We start from the raw sequence: 15,696 nt of genomic DNA on the forward strand, positions 1-15,696 counted from the left end.
TGCATTTGTCAGGGACAAAGGTAGGCTGGTTCTGGCAATATAGGAGAAGGTATGGGGATAGGAATGAATGTAAAAGAGAGATGGCTTCGCTGGAGTTCAGTTGCAGAGTGTGGAGCCATGGGAGGTGAGGTTGAATTGAGTAAAGGGAGCTGACATTTGGAGGCCTTTCAAGGGAGATGTGCATCTGCTCCATGCTTTCCTTGCCTTTGGTCCTGTCCTCATGATGGGCATGTTCCCTGTAATCTCACTTCTCCTTGGATGTTGAGGCTGTTCCCTATTCCCTGGCCAGAAGGATAGGCAGTTTAACACAATATATGATTTTTCACTGATTTATTTTGAACCTTAATTATAGACCTCTGCTTCTGAGGCCATTGGAGGATTTAGTCTAACATGTGTATAAATGAAGAGTTAGAAGCTTCTTGTCTTGGGCTGTTTAAATACTTGTACATACATTAGAGCCAAATTCTTAGTATTGGTAGCAGAGCTGGTGGGCACAGCCAGTATGGCGGTAAATCTGCTTTCTGGTGAGCAAGAAGATCAAAGAAATCGAGACAGTGTTGAGTTAAAACTCCAAGCCCCCAAGCATCATTTTGCATAGCCCTGTCTCCCGTTCTTAGCCCACTTCCCCTTGAGATGGCCTTGTTCTACACTTGTGGACAGACACCTTCCTTTACTGAATAGGCAGCAGGAAGTTATGCTTATGGAAATCATGTCAGTCATGCAGGTAGGCAACATTGGCGGTATCAAGGGGAATCAAACTTCAAGATGGGGCAAAGAGGGAAATTGATTTGTGATCCAGGAGGTTTCTGATGTCAGAGACTGTGCAGGTAAATACCTCTCTAATATACTCACACTTCCCCTCCTTCATCCCCCAGCCATTTTTCTTCAAATTCGGTTTATTTATTTGCTTTTGGTTTGGGGTGTGAGTGAGGAGAGGTGAAATGAAAGGGGACTCTAGATAACTTCCTAGGTTAATTTCTGTCCCTCTGGACTCACTGTTGCCAAGATTTTAAGGGGCCTGATAGCTTACTGTGGGTGCATGTTGTGTTGTTTTTGTTTAAAATAGGTCATGCACCCAGGAATGCAGTCAAACTATAATGGTGACTAAGTGCCGGAAAGCTGAGAGGGAGGGGGGCCAAGTGGAAAAATGAGCCTGAGGCAAGAGAAAGAGGGCTGGGAAAATGGAAGTTCCACCAGGCCCACAGGCCAGGTTAGAGATTCCTCCATGCATTAATAGCTGTGCCAGAGGTTTATTTACAGGGCACTAATCATTTTGGGGGGGAGCACCCCCACTTTATACCAGTAACTGTTGAAGAAACAGCCAAGCTGAGAGCATTTCAAGAATGGGAGCAAGAGTCCTTATTGAATTCCCAGGGGCACCTGCTCCTGTCTTCTCAGGCACTTTGGACTTGTTCTGCCGACTCCCTTTGACTAGGTTGTGATAGATCCCTACAGGGAGAGAGGGATACCTGTCTTCAGAGAGAGGAGTTTTTTAATTCCTTGTGATTTTTCAAGTGTTGAAGCCAATAAGAATATAGATATGATTTGGCCACCAGCTAGGGAAACTAACCATCAGAAAGAACTGAACAAACAAAAGGGATTAAAAAAAAAAAAAAAGCTGAGTTGTTAAGCTGCTTTTAACAAAGTGTAACTGTTTCTCAAGTGAAAGCCAAATGGAATGTTTTTAAAAAGTTGAAATTTGATTTGAAAGACCAGAGCCAAGTATTTTGATTATGGTGTTGGTTGTGGGAGAGGATGCCTGCACCTGCTGCTTGGTAGCAGCATCTAAAGTTCAACTTTGAAAGTTTCTTGCTTCTGTGATCAGGCCCTCAGGGCAGTGCTTTGACCCTTAGTAAAGTGTCACCAAATGGCAGTTAAGTGACCAGGGAGATGAGAGAAGTATTGTCCTTATCCCAATTCAGGAAATATATTGATTCTTTCTCCCTTGTTTCCTTCCTGCTATGATCCAGAATATTCAAATTTTGGTTTCACCTCCACCTACTAACTTAGACCTAACTCAAGAGGAGAGGTTAACTATGAACAATCTCCTCTTTTATATCTGGGAGGGACTTGTAGATAAGATTTGATAGTGGGTCTGATCTTTTTCACTAAGAGTTCAATTCTTTTGGTCCATCCTGTTGACTGCCTTTTATGATCCGAGGTTTTCTAACCATCTAGTAGTGTAGGTCACTCTCTAGAAATGTGAAACTGGGGACCACATTCACCCAGTGGAATAATTCAATAATATATTTTAGCTTTAACATGTGTGTACCCAAATCCTAATCACTCAGCCTGAAAGAGGGCTAATATTTGACATTAGAAGAACAATTTCCAAGAGTTATAATTAAATTAGTTAGAAGAAAAAGAAATGATTATTAGATTAGCTTTAGTGATGTCACTATTCATCGATATAAACTACTACTGTATTTATATTTATGTAAAAATAATTAACCTTTTTCAAGTGATTTATAACTTATCCTGTATTTTGTTTTAGTTGTCATTTTAAAACACCATAATTGTGTGAAATACTATCCTTATTTCATAGGTGTGGATATGGACAATTAGAGAAGCTAGGTAACCAGGGTTATATCATTAGTAAGAGGCGGAACTGGGGCCCAGATCCCAGTTTCCTATGTCTGCATTCTGTGCTTTTCTCACAACTTCATTTAATCTGTTATTTAAATGAAAGTAAATTAAAAGGTTAAAGGTGAATGAAAAGACCAAAGTATCAGCAATTATGTGATACATATTTAAAAAAATACTTCCTAAACTCCATCTGTTTACCTCTTCTGAGCTATTTATGGAGACATAATTTTATGTAGTATCGCCTCACCTTTACCTTTATAAATTTGATTTTGTTTTAAAATTACCACTACTTGTTACAGTAATTTCCAAAATGTTTTGCAGTGCTCACATTTGTCGTTTCTAATAGCAATATGTTCCATTGTGTTAGTATACCGTTTCCCCCCACAGACAGATATTTGGGCTATTTCTAGATTTTAGCTCTAATATACAGCTGCAACTATAAATATCTTTGTCAAAAAATATTTTTCTTTTGAATTATTTCTTTGTGATATAGTGTTGGGAATGCTGAGTCAGAAGCTATCATTTAACTTCTTTTCTTGACAGAATGCCTTTCCGAAAGGCTATACCAGAGTGTTACTAGCAATATATAAACAAACCCAAATCCTTTTATCAAACCAAAGCTAGTATGTGGTTCTTCCACTTAATAGATGTGAGGTGATACTTTATATTAATTGTTTTAATGTGCCTGTTTGTAAACTATTATTGTTTCGGGATGTTTCCCCAGTGTTTATCATGGGAACTCTGTGTGACTGTTCTTTTTTTTTTAAATAAATTTATTTATTTATTTTTGGCTGAGTTGGGTCTTTGTTGCTGCTCGCGTGCTTTCTCTAGTTGCGGCTCTTCATTGTGGTGCCCGGGCTTCTCATTGCGGTGGCTTCTCTTGTGGCGGAGCACAGGCTCTAGCTGTGCAGGCTTCAGTAGTTGTGGCTTGCGGGCTCTAGAGCGCAGGGTCATTAGTTGTGGTGCACGTGCTTAGTTGCTCCACGGCATGTGGGATCTTCCCGGACCAGGGCTCAAACCCGTGTCCCCTGCATTGGCAGGTGGATTCTTAACCACTGCACCACCAGGGAAGCCCCTGTGTGACTGTTCTTATCTGCTATTTGATATGGATGACAGAGTGTTATCCTGATAGATTTTTATCAGTCCCCTAAAAGTTTTAGGGATAAAACTTTAGGGATAAAACCCGTAGCGTTAATTGTTAATTTTCCCCTGCTCTGTTACTTCCTTTTTAATCTCTTTTTTAATCTCTTTTTTTCTTCTATGCAGTATTTAAAATTTAAATACTTTAAAGCCTTTTAGTTAAAAAAATGATTTTAAATGTACTCTTTTATTTTGGGGGAATTTATTATACCTATTGTGATATGAAATGAAAATTTTTTGCTCTGTTGTTATCCAGTTTCATCAAAAGCATTATTATTATTTTAATGAATATTTTTATCTTTACCAAAATATTACATTGTAGAAAAATTGGGAAATACATTAAAACACAAAGAAGAAAGTTAAAACACCCAAAGTTGCCTGTCCACAGTAACCATTTTCGAGTCTGGAAATCTTCTAGTGTTCTTTCTAGGCATGCATATTTTTCTTCACTCCCTTCTTTCTAATAAAGCTGGAACATGTAATACAAACCCAACAGCACTAATTAAGTAGTGATTTCTTTCCTTACTTTGAGATTTTACTTTGTATCTTTTAGAATCTTGAAAGCAGGACTTGCTTGCTGTCTTTTAGTAAAGGGTAGTAAAGGTGAAGATATAGTAGATACTGGAAGAAATGTTTGTTTCTCTCCTTTTCTCAGTAGACATGACAAGTTATTACTCTGTGTCCCAAGCAGTGTACCTTGTATTGTCCAGTGGAGCAAGTCAAGGAGACACAGGGGAGATATGGGGGCCTGAAATGGAATGTTCAAATTCTTGCCCACAGTTTCAAAATTCCGTCCAAATGTGCACTTTCACAAGGGACTTGAGCTCTTCTCCCTACCCCCTACCACTCCAACCCACCCCAAAACTATGCCATTCATGTTGCTGCTGAGCTCCCTCATCTCTTACTGCTCCAACTTTCTTCATCCAGAAAGTACTACTGACACTTCCCCTTCAACATTTTTTGAATGAAAAATTTAAAACATATAGAAAAGTTGAACAAACTGTATAATGAACACTCATACACCCACCACCTAGATTCTACAGTGAACATTTTACTATGTTTGCCTTATCATGCATTTAAAGTGAGTTGCAGATATCAGTACACTTCACCTCTAAACAGTTTTGCGTGCATGCATATCATTGACTAGAGTATATTGGTTTATGGTTCTTTTTTTAAGAAAAATTTATATACAATGAAATGGTCAAATTTTAAGTTTATCATTTGATACGTTTTTGACAAATGCATACACACTTGCATGACCCAAATTCCTTCAAGATTTAGATATAAAGTGTTACCCCAGAAAGCTTCTACATATTATTTCCAGTCAATTCCCATCTCCACCCTGGTGGTCAACACTGTTCTGATTTTTTCACCATTCATTAGTTATTCTTCTAATCAAACTTCACATAAATGGAATCATACAATATGAACTGTTTTGTGTAAGGTTTCTTTCATTCAGAATGTTTTTGAGATTCACCCACATCATTGTGTGTATCAATAATTCTTTCCTTTTTATTGCTGAGTCGTATTCCATTGTATGAATATGCACCGAAGTGTGTTTATCCATTCTCCTTTTGATGGATGCCTGGGCTGTTTACAACTTTTGGCTATTATGACTAAAGTTCCTATGAATAGTCTTGTGTAAGCCTTTTGTGGACATATGCTTTCGTTTCTCTTGGGTAATTGCTAGGTCATAGAATAGGTATATGTTTGGATTTATAATAAACTGCCAGACCTTTTCCCAGGCTGTACCATGTTCATCTCTCACAAGGATGTAGGAGAGTTCCTTATTCAAACACAGACACACACACACACATACAGGGAGGATTTCTTCCTATTTTGGGGCTTGTGTATTCATTTTGATGAGCAGAAAATTTTAATTTTGATAAAATCGAATTTATTGGATTTTTCTTTTATGTTATTGCTTTCTGTGTCTTACACTGTTGTCTACTTCCTGAGCCACAGAGATATTTTTATATTTTTTCTTCTAACAGCTTTATAGTTTTAGATTTTATGTTTAAATCTGTGATCTATTTTGAATTAATTTTTCTGTATGGTGTGAGGTAGGGATTTTTTTTTTTCCACATGGCTAACCAGTGGTCCCAGTCCTCTTTGTCATCCCTTCTCTGTTAGATAGCTTTGGCATCACTATGGACACTCTAAAGGACAGGCTGTTCTCCTTGGCTTTCTTGATTATCCTAGTGTGGAGGGAGAAGAGTTATTTCTTACTTGTCTCCTAACCCGTTCACTTATATTCACATATTTTCTGGATGTTCTGAGTCCTGACTTGTAAAAAAAGCCCAGGGAATTTTCTCTGGTTGGCAATGAGTTGTAGTGATTGGATTATCTGCTCTGTCTGGACACAGGATGGCCAGTGTACCAGTGAAGGAACGGGTGAAGGTATCTCAGAACTGGAGGTTGGGGCGCTGCCGAGAGGGGATTCTGCTGAAGTGGAAATGCAGGTAAGTAGCCTCTTGACTCTTTCAGAGCTACCTGGGACATTAAAGAATGCTGGGAAATGAAAAATCTAGTCCTAGCTGGAGTATAAATGTGCCTGTCTTGGGTGATGGGGCACTGGTGATCCTTTAAATACCACAAAAGGGGCATCGGAGGGACAACTTTTTTTCACATTTAAAAAAAGATTATAAAAAATGTAATTTATTTTAACAGATTCCATATTTTTATGATTATAAAAATAATAAATGTTTATTGTAGAAATTTGAAAACATAGAAGAGCTTAAAGAAGGAAATAAAACTTACCTATAATCCTACCACTCAGAGGTAACCTCTGTTAATGCACCTCATCAAAAGAAATAAATGAAGCCAATATTTCAGCTCATCTTGTTTTACAATTTTTTTAAAAAATTTTCTACTCTAGAGAGTTACACCTTCACTCTTGGCTTCCTGTAGCCCTCTCCCCTACTTTTATTAAAAAGCAAAATAGGATCTGAAGGTTTGGATATGTATGTTACAGGAGGTAGAGCTTGGAAAAACTGGCAGGAAATTTAGATAATGGCTTTGGCACTGCTAATGCCACAAATTTTATACTTCGTTGATGCTGAATTATTTCATAGTTATTATTTGACTCCCTACCAAAAAAGTGCTCTTTGTTGATTGGTTGGAATGGATAGGGAACATCATGATTCCACATTCCAGCGGACCTGGACCTGTGCCGATAGGTTCAGGCAGGCTTCTTCATCTGATGACCTTTTTCTCTTGCTTGTATACAATTTCTGCTGCTTTCACTGACACGGGTTACTGCAAATTATGTGGTGGTGATGATGGTAAAGCAACTACAGGGGAGAAAGATGGATTTGTATGACAAAGGGCTTTACCCTCTGCTTCCCACTTTTGCCTTTTATTACCAGAAAGAAGAGTTTATTTCTCTAACAAGGTTTTGTTCCTGACGTCTGTTCGGGCTGGTTTCAAGCAATTTGGCAAATAAATACACAAAGTGGTTACCAGGCTGCCCCGTGATTCTCCACTGTTCACCTGACATGAACCTGGTTTCTTGTCCTGGGCAAATGGCTGTTTACCAGATGGCTCTAAACACATGAATTCCAAACCCCTCTGTTTGCTGCCCACTTGACTGTGCCACAAACTCGTGCAAGGGGATGTTGAAGAGGAATGTGCATAATGAATGAGAGTGCAGGCATCTGCACACACTCTACACATGTTCCATATAATATTTGCACATGCTTGTAAAAACCTCATGTGCAGAAACTAGTTACTACAAAGTCCAAGCTGCATTTAATGGTCCATCTTTGCAGAACTTTTCCACATTCCCATGACACTTGTATTAAGGAGTCTGGGGAAGAAACACAACCCAGTTTGCTCAGACAGGCTTGGCAGTGGGAGATGGTGTCTCTATAAATGGGGATGAATCATCTGTCCCTATGCTTTGCTTGGGACCTGGTAGCTCTAGGACCCCTATGTGGTGTAGGACAGGCTGCTGGGATGTACCTTGTGCAAGGGGCTTAGTCCCCACCAGAGAGCATGGTGTCTGGCAGAGTCTTCTTTCTTCTTAAGGCTCACTCTGTGCCATGGGACTGACCTGTGGTTTCTAACCTTTTTTCCTCCTGCCAGTTTGTAGACGGAATCTTTAACTATTTGTGTATTTCTTTTATCAGCTGCCTGTGAGAGCCAACTATTTCTCTGTAGTCTCTGAACTGTAGTAGACTGCTCTGGAGCTATGTTTTTCCATTGCCACACTTACCCTCTAATACAGAAATGTAGGTATCCTCTGTGAGGATCTAGGAATTTAATCAGTACATTAGCATCCGTTCCTAAATGGCTTTATTCCTTTCACTTAAAAATGGCCCTTTTGGGCTTCGCTGGTGGCGCAGTGGTTAGGAATCTGCCTGCCAATGCAGGGGACACGGGTTCAAGCCCTGGCCCAGGAAGATCCCACATGCTGCACCACAACTACTGAGCCTGAGCTCTAGAGCCCGCAAGCCACAACTACTGAGCCCACGTGCCACGACTACTGAAGCCTGCGTGCCTAGAGCCTGTGCTCTGCAACAAGAGAAGCCATGACAATGAGAAGCCCGTGCACTGCAACAAGGAGTAGCCCCCACTCACTGCAACTGGAGAAAGCCCGTGCACAGCAACGAAGACCCAACACAGCCAAAAAAAAAAAAAAGGCCCTTTTGCTCTAGCAGGACAAGGGAATGGGGCTTCCCTGGGTTCACTCTTTTCCTTTCTCTATCACACCCTAACTGATCTATTGGGAAAGAGGTGTGTATGGAGGTCCTGGAAGCTTGAAACTTATCACTTAAACTTCAGATCAGTGAGGACACAGAATGAAAAAATTACTTCATCTGGGTGGAAGGTTTCTTTTTGCCCTTCCCCACCCCTCAATCATTGCATTTTCGTTGCTCTGCCTACCCACAAGAAGTATAGGTAGCCAGTAATTCAAGCCTTAAGCATTCTCTATTTATTTATTTATTTAGGCCGCACCACGGGCAACTTGCAGGGTAGTTCCCTGACCAGTGATTGAACCCAGGGCCATGGCAGTGAAAGCGCTGAGTCCTAACCACTGGACCGCCAGGGAAGTCCCAAGCATTCTCCATTTAAAAGTGATATTTAATTGGTCTTTTATTCTGACTTTCTTTTAGAAAGTCCAAAGAAGATTAGGTCACCACAAAACTCAATCACTCTAGTTTTCTAAAGGTAGCCTAAGGGTAGGTAGTTTTGAAGGAGGTGAGTGAGGTATAGACTTAACCTTGCAGGTTATTGCTAAGTTGGGGATTGGTCAGCCTCTCCGGAGTTTGAAGTTGAATTTTCATGCTATATCTTCTTTTTTTTTGAGGAGGTTTCTTCTTTTTTAAAATAATTAATTAATTAATTTTTGGCTTCTTTGCTGCACGCGGGCTTTCTCTTGTTGCGGTGAGCGGGGGCTACTCTTCGTTGTGGTGCGTGGGCTTCTCATTGCAGTGGCTTCTCTTGTTTCAGAGCACGGGCTCTAGGTGTGTGGGCTTCAGTAGTAATGGTACGCGGGCTCAGTAGTTGTGGCTTGTGGGCTCTAGAGTGCAGGCTCAGTAGTTGTGGCGCACAGGCTTAGCGGCTCTGCGGCACGTGGGATCTTCCCAGACCAGGGCTCGAACCCGTGTCCCCTGCATTGGCAGGCAGATTCTTAACCACTGCCCCACCAAGGAAGTCCCTTCATGCTATAGCTTGATGATCCTTAAATTTTGTTTTCCATCTCTGCAGTCAGATGCCCTGGATGCAGCTAGAGGGTGATTCTCTGTACATATCCCAGGCTAATTTCATCCTGGCCTATCAGTTCCGCCCAGATGGTGCCAGCTTGAACCGGAGGCCCCTGGGAGTCTTTGCTGGGCATGATGAGGACGTTTGCCACTTCGTGCTGGCCAACTCGCATATTATCAGTGCAGGAGGGTAAGTGCTGCAGGCTTCTCCTTCCTTCCTCCTCCTCAGTATTCTTCAGAGACCTTCTGCCTGCCTCTGACTTTTCTGTCTCAACTCCAAAGGGATGAGTAGGGAGACTAGAAGAAGGGGTAATTTTTTTTCCATTTAAAGCAGGTACTTCATAGGGTTAGCTGGAGAAGGAAAACGGGAAGAGCCTTTAATGAAAAGTGAAACTGGTTTTGATACTCTCAAGTGGGAAATTTGTTTTGTCTCTCAGCTCTCTGTTCAGCCCCAAGTATACTGAAGAAGTAAAGGTATCTAGAAACTCAGCACCTTATTGGGCTGAATTGTCTAAAGCTTAGCAAATTTGGAAGTCATTGGAGACTCCAGCTGTTTCTGTAGACTTGTTCTTTTCCTACAGAGAGAATAACTGGCTCTTGGGGGTTGGCTTCTTATTTCTCTTGTAGAGATGGGAAGATTGGCATTCATAAGATACATAGCACCTTCACTGTCAAGTACTCAGCCCATGAACAGGAGGTGAACTGTGTGGATTGCAAAGGGGGCATCATTGTGAGTGGCTCCAGAGACAGGACGGCCAAGGTGAGGTGGTCTCCCCCTTACATACTGTTATTTCCTACTGTCTATAGGGAGTGGGGTGGGAGAGGGTGGATAGGACCTTGAGTCTCAGGATTGGCTGAGGGCACTGAGTTGGGGCAGTGGGGGAAACGACACAATAAAGAACTCACTTATGTGCCTCTGGCATGCAGCTTGCCATGCCAGGCTATGTCCCTGCCAGCTGGCCTGGGAAAGGAGTGGACAGTGGCTGGGAAGCTTGCCACTCACTTGAAATGTGGCGTGAACTCAAAAACAGAGGGCCTGGCCAGCTTTTCCTCCCTGAGCTGAGTTTTCTCAAGTTTGTGGGTTGAGTTCTAACCCCAATATTTTATTTTAAAATCTCCCTCCTTTTGCTCACTCTCTGTTTGAGAAGGTTAATTTTTTACCACCTTGTTTATAAGCAATCGGGCTGATAATTAAAATGTGTTTTTACTGCTTCTCTGGAGAGTGATGTGGTCAGTAAGCAGTGGAAAGACGACTAGAGGAGGGCATTGTTTGTTGTGTCATTGCCAAGTTGCCTGGTCTAAAGTCAGACATCTGCCAAGGCCCAACAGAATGAGACTGATAAAGTAGTGTAACCCCTGCTTTATGGACTCAGCTCCTCCACGTCTGGGTCAAATAGGCTTTCACCCATGAGGCAGAGAAGAACTTTCTCCATCCCTGTGTCCAGTAGCCCTTGCCAGGACCCACACATGCCTGATCCTTTGAGACTGCTGTGGGAACTTTGCTGATAATTCAGCTGATGGTGCAGGAAGCTCGATAGGTTCTTGCTTGTGTTTCCCAGCATCTGGAGACTCCACAGTGCTAATAGGAGCAAAATGCTTGACCATGTCAGCAAATGGGACTCTAGGACACATAGGGAGGGGACTCAGGAGAGAGAAGTTGCAATCTTTACTAACTTTTCTGGCTCCATGTTCCCTCTAGTGATTACACCTTCATGTGAAAATGTTACTAATTTATGTAAAAAGAAGGACTAAATACGTTCCTTTGTATTTATGGAAGTTTCTCCTCCCTTTGCTAATTTTTTCCTTACACTTTGTATTTTGTCAGAGAGACGTGTGCATCAGCACAGGGAGCCTGAGAAAAATTCAGAAAACCTTCTTCTTCTTTTTTTTTTTTAATTTAAAACAACAGAAATTTATTACCTCCCAGTTCTGGAGGCCAGAAGTCTAAAATCAAGGTTTCTTCTTTTTAATTAATTTTTATTGGAGTATAGTTGCTTTACAATATTGCGTTAAGTTTCTGCTATACAGCGAAGTGAATCAGCTATACGTATACACATATCCCCTCTTTTTTAGATTTCCTACCTATTTAGGTCACCACAGAGCATTGAGTAGAGTTCCCTGTGCTATATAGTAGGTTCCCATTAGTTATCTATTTTATACATAGTAGTGTATATATGTCAATCCCAATCTCCCAATTCACCTCACCCCAGAAAATCTTTTGAACCAACATGGAAACTGAATTTCCTATCTCTTGCTTCCGAATCCCCCACCCCATACTTACTTCAGGTTTCTGATTGGTCATTGTCTCTGTACCATTCCTTGTAAAGAGACCAACCTTAACTTGCTATACTGCTCAGAAGTCAATTTGCACAGAAACCTTTTGTGCATGTGGGACCTAGATATTCTCATCTCATTCTAGCATTTTCTTGTCACAGCTACAAGCTTCCCCGTGAAGCCTTCAGTGACATCTCTTCTATCCATTTCTCTGTGGTATGACACCCGGAGCAGTGTACAGCTAAGCTTTATGACCAAAGGTAGCAATTCAGGGCTATAGACTGCTTACAGTTGAAGATTGACAGCAATTTTATTTAGGATATTGGGTTAGTTTCATGTTTTAAGTATAATTATTTACTGGTTTAGAGTTTTGAAGCATTAAAATCGGTACTTTCTAATTCTAAAATTGTCACTGCAGTAGATCCTATTCCTTTTTTTTTTTTTGCGGTATGCGGGCCTCTCACTGTTGTGGCCTCTCCCATCATGGAGCACAGGCTCCAGACGCGCAGGCTCAGCGGCCATGGCTCACGGGCCCAGCCGCTCCGCGGCATGTGGGATCTTCCCGGACCGGGGCACGAACCCGCGTCCCCTGCATCGGCAGGCGGACTCTCAACCACTGCGCCACCAGGGAAGCCCGATCCTATTCCTTTTGAGGATTTCTTTTTAGTCAGTGACAGAATTCTCCCCCCTGGTTCTTCAACTCCAGGAAGCTAGTCAGCTGTTTTGCGATTTCCCAGTGACCTCCAGGCCAGCTCATCTTTTTGGCTTTCTGGATGCTGCTTCGGTTCCCTCCTTCTATTGTTGTCTTTGCATTTAGCCGTCTTCATCTTCCTGGACCATTTTCACATTACCCGCATTTAGTCTTTTATAACTGACTTTCCTTTTCTTTTTGGTGGCATCTGTAATTCTCCAGCTGCTTGTACAGGTTTCTGATACCTGAACCTACATAAGAACTTAGTCATGTTTGTCTGTAAACATCTATAGCCTGTTTTTTAGGAGTTCCCCAAAATGGACTATGTTTTAGGGAAGAGATTTATTGGGGTGAAGGGAAACAAAACATTTTCTTTGCAAAACTTCTGAGCTAGGGACTGCCCAGAGAGCTTCCTTCCCCTGCCCCCAATCCTAGTTTCAGATTTACTGTGACTTAGCTTGGATTGCCCCTCTGGGCTTTGGTGAGGCTGGCCCCATCCTGAGATGTGATAGGATGGTAGCTTACGTTCTTGCTGGGCCTGGGCCAGGTCTGATCATTCCTTCATTTTTTTCCATTTTCTTTATTCTTTCTTTCATTCTGATAAGTGCTTACTGTATGTGAGGCTTCAAAGGGGAAGAAGATACAGCCTTTCCTAAGGGGAGTTGAGACTGCATGCACTAGCTATGAAGCTATGAAGCTGGTTGGAAGTGGTCAGGACTATGAAGTTTAAGGCTCTAGGGAAAGGGCCAGAAAGTTTGGAGGGTGGAGAGATCACATTTGACTTGGAAGGGGAGATTTTATGAAGGAGGGAACATTTGAACTGTTTTTTTTTTTTTTCTTTTAGGTGTTTTTCAGTGCATAGGTTTGCTTTTTTTGTTTTATAATAACATAGAATGTAACCAGGCACTGTGCTAATAAGCACTTTACATTTATTCATTTCCTCATTCTATCCTTTAGGGTAATTTTTCCCCACATAATTATGGTCATAATATATCTGTTTTTTAAATGAATTTTTATTGGAGTATAGTTGATTTACAATGTTGTGTTAGTTCCTGCTGTACAGCAAAGTGAATCAGTTATACATATACATATATCCACTCTTTTTTAGATTCTGTTCCCATATAGGTCATTACAGAGTATTGAGTAGAGTTCCCTGTGCTCTACAGTAGGTTCTTATTAGTTATTTATTTTATATATAGTAGTGTGTATATGTCAATCTTAATCTCTTAATTTATCCCTCTCCTGCCTTCCCCCTTGGTAACCATAAGTTTGTTTTCTATATCTGTGACTCTATTTCTGTTTTGTAAAGAGGTTCATTTGTACCATTTTTTTAGATTCCACATACAAGAAATATCATATGATATTTGTCTTTCTCTGTCTGACTTACTTCACTCAGTATGACAATCTCTAGGTCCATCCATGTTGCTGCAAGTAGCATTATTTTGTTCTTTTTTATGGCTGAGTAATATTCCATTGTATATATGTACCACATCTTTATCAATTCCTCCGTGAACGGATATTTAGGTTGCTTCCATATCCTGGCTATTGTAAATAGTGCCACAATGAACACTGGGGTACATGTATCTTTTAGAATTATGGTTTTCTCTGGATATATGCCCCAGGAGTGGGATTGCTGGATCATATGGTAGTTCCATTTTTAGTTTTCTAAGGAACCTCCATACTGTTCTGCATAGTGGCTGTACCAATTTACATTCCCACCAACAGTGTAGGAGGGTTCCCTTTTCTCCACACCCCTTCCAGCATTTATTGTTTGTAGATATTTTTGATGATGGTCATTCTGACCCGTGTGAGGTGATATCTCATTGTAGTTTTGATTTGCATTCATAATATATCTTATATACCCAATATACCCTGCTGTGTCTACTTTATTTTATAAGGTTTTCCATTATTATTGCAAATTACTTGTGTCATCTTTAATGGCTTCACAATGGACTTACCATAATTTAGTTACTATTTTTCCTATTGGTGGATGTTTGTATCTATTTCTTTCCTGTAGTAATAAGGACCACCATTATTGATGCCTAATATCTGCCAAATACTGTGCTTCTGTGCTGGGTGCTTTACACTTATCTTCATTTTTCCACACTGCAACCCTAAAAGATAGGCATTATTTCCCATTTTATACATGAGGAAACGGAGGCTAACAAGTTATAAAATATCCCTAACATCAGAGATAAATAAGTAGCAACTAGGGTTCCAACCCAGATTTGTCTAATCCTAAAGCCCACGTATGCTCTTTCTGCTATTGCAGGCTGCAGGGAATATTTTTATCATTTAGGTTTTTCTTCGTTTTAGGATTATTTTCTTAGGATAGAGTCTCAGAATTACTGAGTTGAAGGCTTTGGTTATTTTAAGGATCTTGATACATATTGCCAACTGCTATTGTGTGTGTGTGTGTGTGTGTGTGTGTGTGTGTGTGTTTGGTTATTTTAAGGATCTTGATACATATTGCCAACTGCTAGTGTGTGTGTGTGCGTGTGTGTGTGTGTGTGTGTGTGTGGTACGCGGGCCTCTCACTGCTGTGGCCTCTCCAGTTGCAGAGCACAGGCTCCGGACGCACAGGCCCAGCAGCCATGGCTCACGGGCCCAGCCGTTCCGCGGCATGTGGGATCCTCCCGGACCGGGGCACGAACCCGTGTCCCCTGCATTAGCAGGTGGACTCTCAACCACTGCGCCACCAGGGAAGCCCGCCAACGGCTTTTTATAAGGACTGTGTAAATGCCCACTCCCACTGAGTTATATGTTCTCCAGGGTTGGGTCTGTTTTGAATTTGATCACTGAGGGTTAAGATGTGATCAGCATACTCATGTTTTGGTGGATGGTGTGCTACTACTGGTGCAGGTCAGGAGGGCCACTTTCCCCAGATCGTGCTTGGGAAATTGGCAGCATGCTTCCAGAGCCACCCCTGGAACCCGGAACCTTGTTCTGTGGTTTTCACAGTCTGGGGATCCACCAGCCTGTTCAGTGGAGGACACTAGTGAATTCAGGCCTAGGGCTGCCCCCAGAGATTTTGTACTCAGAGTCTCTAGTCACCCACACCAAACAAGAACCTGCCTCCTAGGTAGTTTGCATCAGGGAAAAGACAAACTTCTCTTCCAAGCCAAGGCTGTCTGAAAGAGGACATTAGATGCATCTAGTTACTACCAAAGTGACCTAATCCAGAAGAATGAGCCAGAATCCTGGCATTCCAGGAAAGTTGTGGTGTTTACCTTTGTTTTCTGCCCTTCCTTATTCAGGATCTTCTTGTTAAATTTATTTTCTTCTCCCAATGTTGGG

General features: G+C 41.4%; 1 protein-coding gene across 1 annotated transcript in view; it reads left to right on the plus strand.

Moving 5' to 3' along the window:
• Nucleotides 1–15,696, plus strand: part of FBXW4 (F-box and WD repeat domain containing 4) — an 80,503-nt gene that overhangs the window by 10,244 nt on the left and 54,563 nt on the right. The window contains exons 2-4 of the mRNA XM_082854907.1: nt 6,093–6,188; nt 9,439–9,624; nt 10,062–10,194. Coding sequence (XP_082711033.1) covers nt 6,093–6,188; nt 9,439–9,624; nt 10,062–10,194 — 415 coding nt within the window. The remainder of the gene's footprint in view (nt 1–6,092; nt 6,189–9,438; nt 9,625–10,061; nt 10,195–15,696) is intronic.

This window comes from Leucopleurus acutus (genome assembly GCF_964270905.1).
Source record: "Leucopleurus acutus genome assembly, chromosome: 14".
Taxonomy (NCBI): domain Eukaryota; kingdom Metazoa; phylum Chordata; class Mammalia; order Artiodactyla; family Delphinidae; genus Leucopleurus; species Leucopleurus acutus.